This window comes from Ciona robusta, chromosome 4 (genome assembly GCF_009617815.1).
Source record: "Ciona robusta chromosome 4, ASM961781v2".
NCBI lineage: Eukaryota > Metazoa > Chordata > Ascidiacea > Phlebobranchia > Cionidae > Ciona > Ciona robusta.
Window position 1 is genome coordinate 1,432,941 of NC_143238.1, and position 7,620 is coordinate 1,440,560.

The 7,620-nt window shown below is 36.2% G+C and overlaps 2 protein-coding genes across 2 annotated transcripts; both read left to right on the forward strand.

Annotated features, from left to right (window-relative positions):
- The first annotated feature begins 975 nt into the window (after nucleotides 1–975).
- On the forward strand, nucleotides 976–4,614 carry LOC149736396 (uncharacterized). Its single transcript, XM_089876898.1, has 5 exons — nucleotides 976–1,447; nucleotides 1,680–1,832; nucleotides 2,035–2,146; nucleotides 4,083–4,203; nucleotides 4,303–4,614. The coding sequence occupies exons 1-5, from the start codon at nucleotides 1,375–1,377 to the stop codon at nucleotides 4,549–4,551; spliced, it is 708 nt and encodes a 235-aa protein (XP_089733024.1). The 5' UTR covers nucleotides 976–1,374; the 3' UTR covers nucleotides 4,552–4,614.
- Nucleotides 4,615–5,514: 900 nt separating this feature from the next.
- Nucleotides 5,515–7,481, forward strand: LOC149736397 (uncharacterized). The gene is made up of 5 exons (XM_089876899.1): nucleotides 5,515–5,654; nucleotides 6,021–6,173; nucleotides 6,390–6,501; nucleotides 6,935–7,055; nucleotides 7,160–7,481. Exons 1-5 carry the CDS (start codon nucleotides 5,582–5,584, stop codon nucleotides 7,403–7,405), a joined length of 705 nt encoding a protein of 234 aa, XP_089733025.1. The 5' UTR covers nucleotides 5,515–5,581; the 3' UTR covers nucleotides 7,406–7,481.
- Nucleotides 7,482–7,620: the final 139 nt, after the last annotated feature.

Here is a 7,620-nt window from a genome sequence, read left to right on the forward strand (position 1 = left end):
CGCAAAATAAGCTTCGCCGTCGTAACCCAATAACATGACAACGTAGCCTACGTGGTAATTTAAACATTTAAATAAGTTTGTAAAACGGGATTTTAAAGTAGAAAGGGAGGGGTTTAAGCCATTTTTTTTTGCTTCTACGGCGCTAGTTGGAGCTTTCCCTTTAATCACGTCTATTTGCACCAATAGTGTTGTTTTACGGGTCACCAGATGTAGTGATAAAGAAGGGGGCCCACATACAGGCCTTTCGGAGTTCTTCTATATCTTAAAACGCCGCTGGGTCAATTAATGGTTTAACCCCCCCAAAACAATTTTCAACGTTTTTTGGTTGTATTTATCATCAAAAATAATATATTAAAATTTAGGGAAATCGGAATCCAGGAGAGTTGTCATTTACAAGGTTTTCGCCGAAACAGTAAAATGACAATAATTCAATAAATGTTCATCCTCTAATTCTGGCGTCTACCCCTAGGTTTGGAGTGGTGAAGAATTCATTATAACAATTTAAAATGAAATAAACTCATTAGTTTAATGGAAAGACTTATAGTAGGGTGGAAAAGATGGGACACTTAAGTTCATATTGCCAAATATTTTCAAAATCAAAATTGTCACATATTGTACTTCAATAACCCCTGAGGTATAAATTTTTAATTAAAAGAAAACCTTTGAAAATATAGCAATAAAAACCAACAAAACTGCAATGTGAGGGAAATGGGAAAAAAGTCTCGTTTGACAAAGTGTCCCATCTTCCCCAACCCTACTATATCGTATTGATTCGTATATATTTCATCGCATTGCTTTTGCACAAAGACTGTGGTAAGGCACAGTTTCCTGTGCGTCTGCTGCCTGTATAACTCTGTAAATATTTTTTGCTTACTTTTAAATGGGATGAGAAAAAAGTCTGATCTTACTTAAACCTATATAGCATGGGTACTTTTATATTTAATTTAAAGGGTATCCACTTTAACGTAAAGTTATGACTATGTAAGCACATTATGTATGTTACCAAAAATGTTGGGGTATATATGCAGAGTGCATTTTAAGTCGGAAACATCGCGGGAAGTGATTCGTCAAACCAAAACATCACGAAGTCGTTTCAATAAGATGCATACATATAACAGTTGTTTTGATCAAACGGGCCTCTGAGACGTATGGTAAAAAAACCGGGTTCGAAGTAGAAAGTAGGACAACATACAGGCAAAGGATTAGCAGCGAGCCTAAACTGTGACGGTTGTCTGGAGCAACACGGTTAGTCATCGCGGCTATGGCGATAGGGCGGTGTACTGTAGGCCTACTTGTCGTATGTGTTGCACAAGACATGACTAACGACTGTTCGTTTCAGCAAATGTATAAAACAAAGTTTACTATAAATGTAACATGGCCAACAAACGGTTAAACGAAGCGTACGGAAGGATAATCAGCATATCCCCTGCTGATGATAATCCTGCAGGTAAATGCATACGTTTTGTACATTTTTATTGTAAAGTGTTCAAAGAGGTAACAACTAAATGCTTAATTGGATCATTATTACAATCTTCTTGGACAACTTATAAGGCCAGCAAAAAACGTTTAATCAAATACCCTGATCATCTTTTAAATCATTAACAACAGTATATGTGAGTCGTAAGGGTTAATTTATTTTATCAATATTTAAATTAATTTATTAATTCAAAATCCTAAAGCTACACAAAAACATTACATCGAAAATTGTGAAACTTGGGAGAGTGACATGAAAAGTATGACGTACAACGCGCCTGATGTTGCCGCACAGAAAGCAGCTTCGCTCGTATCACGTGAACAAATGGAACACTTCAAACTGTTGGATCTTGGAACAGGTAGTATCAAAAACTCTGGTGATAGTAGGGTCATAGTGTTTTAAACAATTATCAACGGTCTATGGGAGCCTTGAGGATAAAGTTTTATAATTCTTTAAATGTTCTTTGTTTACTACCAAATGGGACGAGAAATAGATTGAAAGGTGCCCCAGCTTTCCCCACCCTACTAGATATCGCGCGAAAATTTTTCGGACCATTCCAGGTACTGGACTTTCAGGTGTCGCCCTCCGCCGTGCTGGTTTCTTTGGTAACATAAGCGCGCTTGATGGGTCAGCCGGAATGCTCAAGCTTGCAATGGAGAAAGGTACATACAGGTAACATCAACCAACTCGCACGTTATATAAGTGTAGCTCTGTGAGCATCTTCTCTATTGTTAAATTTAAATTCGTATATTTTTAAAAGTCTTGGACCACATGTTGTATTGCAAACTTTCACTAATCAACCTTGGTATTGCTTTAACATATTTATTTTCGTGAACTTCAATAAACTTTACATGCTCGGTAATTGAACACGTTAGTGGTCAGATAGATACTTTTTCGTCGAACAGTTATTCTTGTTGTTGTTTTCTTTACGCGACTTTTCCACACACCACACTTATCTCAATCTTAATTCTAGCATTTTTTCTCTTGATTGAAATCAAATTATAATATATATTTATAATTTTTGGACTAAATTTTCAAATTTAAACCGCATGATTAGCGATTAATTAACGATTACTTTCCTTATTTATTTTACATAGCGGTTATAAGGTGTTGGTGAGATAAGAAATCCTCACAACGATTCACGACTGAATTAAACTATTACCATTTAAGTGGGGACGCATGAAATGCACTACTTTCATGCCTTATTATTATCATTAATTGTAATTGAAACATTATGTTAAATTAAACATCATATGAATAACACTAACTTCTAACTTTACTTAATTACTGCGTGATTCCGATTTATCCAAACTCACAAAAACAAAAAAAACGTTTTTAAGCGACGACAAGGTTAACTAATGTAAGTTTACAAGTCAACACAGGGTACTGGAGTTGTACAAAGCGTGTTTACACATATTCTTACCAATCCCTCAATCCTTATACAACATAAAGTCTTCATCAGTTATATTACATGTATAAATGCATTCTACCTACTGCTCCACATAAACCAACGGCGACTGAAAACCGCTTTGTTGATTACTTCTGATTTGTTTTTGATCGAGCGTAGTCGACCGTTGTAAAAGGATTAATTAATAATATGCTACTTAATTTAATACGTGCTCCCCCATTAGATCTTTGATCTCTTGTTATTTTGCATATATTTAGGTCAACATATTCTTCAATTAAACCTAAAAGTGCAAGTTATATATGAGAAATGTTTTGGTAATGACTAGGGCTGTGGATTTTCCCAATTTTTGTTTAACCGTTAACCGTTCAGTTTTAACCGGTTAACCGGTTAACCGATACAAGTGTAATCCTAATAAAAGCGTCTTGTTTATCGCTTTTCTTTCGCGAATTTAAAGGCAACTTTACGACGAACGTATGGACTATGCTTGCAATACACGGGCAAACGTTCTTAAGGTCAAAGTAATGCTTTCTTATTCGTATTCAAACCTGTTTTAAAACACCTGCTCTCTAAATAATCAACGTGTGAATTGCAATTATGACCCAGTTATTAACGTGTGAATTGCTATTATGTCGTAATCAATTGCCAGGTCAAACAATCGCTATTATGATGCTTGAATCCACGTGTGAATGCCTACTTTTTCGTAATAAACATGCTGCTTGGCCGAGGAAAACATTTAAGTTGTGTATTACACCAATATAATGTTGCAAAACTAGTTAGCCTGCGGTATTAACAATCAAGATTGATGGCGTAATCGCCGTTGTAGGGCACGATCAAAGCAACAGCGTCCCTGCGCACTCTGTCTTATTGCAAAACAACAATTAACGAACACGAACACGTGCCTTTCGTGTAAATATGACAGATTTTGATATACGTTTATGCCCTATGACGTCATAGTTCGGTTAACGACTTGAACTTTTCGTTGGCGGTTAACCGAATAGGTTCGGTTAACCGGTTAACCGTTAACTTTTCCACAGCCCTAGTAATGACCGATAAAGACATAAGCTACTCATTGTATTGTGCCGTTATGACAAACAACAAGAACAATTGATCGACGAATAATCTATATGGTGACAACGTGCCCAAAAATAATACGCTCTCTTTGCGTTTTCGTGCAACAAAAACATATTTTATGTATTTCAGCGATGAAACCAAACACCTTCTAACTTCTTCAAACCCACTTCCGTATCCGGATCAGTCGTTCGACATGGTTGTCAGTGTTAGTTCGTTTACAAAACATCATATTGAATCAGATTGTCTAGAGGTACCGGCCTACACTGTCACCGAATATTTTTGCAATCTGAATTCTACCATTAACAAGCAAGTTCGTAGTTATTAAAACAGTTTTTTTTTTATCTTCTAGGATGTTCTGAGGGTTTTAAAACCTCTTTCTTACCTAATTGCCACAGTTCGATTCGATAGGCTTATGCAAGATTACAAAGTTCGTTTTTACAACGAACTTGATCGACTTGAAGCTGCTGGTTTAATTAAGATTTGTTCGAGAGACAAGTACCTTCATTACAGATGGGATGAAGTTTCAGATGAGTTCGAAGTGAACTTTGAAGATCAATACGCACATGTGCTGGTGCTGCAGAAGTCTGGCAATAATTAAAATATTTATAGGGAATAAACAATAATGTTGTACACTAGGAATAAAAGATTAACTGTAACTAACAATTGCCTTCGTTTTGGTCATGTTAAAGCGTTCCCTTAAGGTCACGTATACTTCATCACAAGGAATGTATAAAGGCTCTGGGAACGCATCGTTTCCTATGTGTCTGTTGTGTATTATAAACTTTATTCGTTGTATCAAAAAACTGGTTATGGCCACTGTCGTGATATATCCGTTCCGACCGATATATATATATGCTATTCTGGCCGCTGCACATGCACAATAACGCCCGTTACAACAGAGATACACAAACAAATTGAATTTAAAGTTGTGATTATGTAAGCACATTGTGTACGTTATCAAAGCTGCTAAGAAATACTGACTGCATTTTCACTGTTTAGTCAGAAACATCACGGGAAGTGATTCGTCAAACCAAAACATTGCGTAATAATTTGAATGAGGCTGGTAGGTTTACAAATTCGGAGTCGTAGCTTTAAGCAACGCGTATACAGAGTAAGGCTTATATAGTATCGAGGCCAAAGTGTTACCGTTCAGCATTACCGTTGGTAACCGCAGGTATAGCGATAGTGCAGTGTGATGTTTTTGACCGTGTGTGTTGTACATACATAATTATCGTTGGGTTAATTGTTAACCAACTGAGTAAGGTGTGGAACGTGGTACACTTAAGCATTTATTGTTCAACTTTTCAAAAATCAATATAGAAGGACGGTTTCGGGGTGATAATATGAATTTATATCATTTTACTTTTATTAGTTAACAACACTTACGAGGGCTTTAGCGATTCGCACAACATGTTCTATTTTAGAATTTCAGAAACAGCGCTAACTAACTGGCCATACAGGTTGCATTGGTTGATCATCGCGACTATATAACGACAGAGCAGCAGTGTGTTGTATTCTCTCGTATTTGCAAAAGACATAAAGTTATTAACCAATAATTATGGCCACATCATGACCAACACCTATTACTTTTAGCAATTGTATAAAACAAAGTTTACTAGAAAAGTAACATGGCCAACAAACCGTTGAATGAAGCGTACGGAAGGATAATCAATGTATCCCCTGCTGATGATAGTCCTGCAGGTAAATGCATACGTTTGGTACATTTAAATATATATTTAAGTTTTCAAAGAGGTAATAACTTCTTGGGGTATTTATAAGGCAAAAAATGTTTAATCAAATATAGATAGCCTAAGTAAGGCTGTAACTATAGTAGGGTGGGGGAAGATGGGACACCTTTGACACATAATAGCAAAATATCCTGATCCTGTTTTAAACAATTAACAACAGTCTTTGGGAGTCGTAAGAATATGGTTTTATAATTCTTTGAAAGTTTTTTGTTTGTTTGCTACCAGATGTGATAGGAAATAAGAATGAAAAGCTGTTCCATTTTCCCCACTCTACCATATACACCTAAAAGAATAAATTTATTTATTCAAAATTTTAAAGCTACACAAAAATATTACAACGAAAATTGGGAAACTTGGGAGATTGACATGAAAAGTATGACGTACACCGCGGCTGAAGTTGCCGCACAAAAAGCAGCTTCGCTCGTATCACGTGAACAAATGGAACACTTCAAACTGTTAGATCTTGGAGCAGGTAGCATCGTCAAAACTTTTGTTATAGTAGGGTGGTAAAAGACGAGACACTTTTATCATACACTATTCCGATTGTGTTTTAATCAATTACCAATGATCTCTATCTTAAGGATAAAATTCTGTAATTATTTGATTTTTTTATCATATAAGACGAAAAGTATAGAATTGAAAGGTGTCCCAGCTCCCCCACAATACTGTGTTTTTCGGACCATTCCAGGTACTGGACTTTCAGGTGTCGCCCTCCGCCGTGCTGGTTTCCTTGGTGACATAAGCGCACTTGATGGGTCACCTGGAATGCTCAAGCTTGCAATGGAGAAAAGTATATACAGGTAACATCAACCAACTCGTATTAAGTGTATAGCACTGTGACCATCTGCTCTATTGTTAAGTGTTGGGCCGCATGTTGTATTGCAAACTTTAACCAATCAACCTCTTCATTGCTAACATATTCGCGTTTGCGTGACTTTCAATAAACTTTACATGCTTGGTTATTATTCAATATTAGAAGGTTAGAAGTTTAATAGTATAAATGCATGTTTTATTAGGTATATAAAATGCTCTTCAATTAAAACTAATAGTGCAAGTTATAGATGTGAAACGTTTTAGAAATGACAGAAAAATACATGAGCTCATTGTATTGTGTCGTTATGACAAACAAATAACAAGAAAAATTGTTCGACGAAAAATCTATATGGTTACAACGTGCCCAAAAATAATAAGCTCTCTTTTCTTTTTCCCGCAAAAAAATATTGTGTGTTTCAGCGATGCAACCGAACACCTTCTAACTTCTTCAAACCCACTTCCGTATCCAGATCAGGCGTTCGACATGGTTGTCAATGTTGGTGGGTTTACAATACATCATATGGAACCAGATTGTCTGGAGGTACACCGCTATTAAATAATTTAGCAATCTGAATTCTAACTTTAACAAGCAGATCTGTAATTATTCAAACAGCTTTTGCAATGTAAGCATTTTTTACTGTCCAGGATGTTCTGCGGGTTTTGAAACCTCTTTCTTACCTAGTCGTCACAGTTAGATTGCATACCGGAGAGCACAAAGTTCGTTTTAACGGCGAACTTGATCGTCTTGAAGCTGCTGGTTTGATGAAGAAATATTCAAGAGAAACATTCCTTCAATACAAATGGAATGAAGTTTCAGATGATAAGTTCAAAGTGAACTATGCAGATCAATATGGCGATTTGCTGGTGCTACAGAAGCCCGGCAATAATTAAAATACTTGGGGAAAAAATTATAATACTGTATTGTGTAGCGGTATAGTAAGAATAAAATATTAACTGCAATTAACAATTGCCTGCGTCCTGGTCGTGTTAAAGCGTTAATATACAAGGTCGCTGATAACCCATAGTTTCCTATGTGTCTGTTGTATGGCGTGACGGTCATTCGACTTGCCAAAACAGTGTTTACGCTATTATTTTGGTTCAAATTT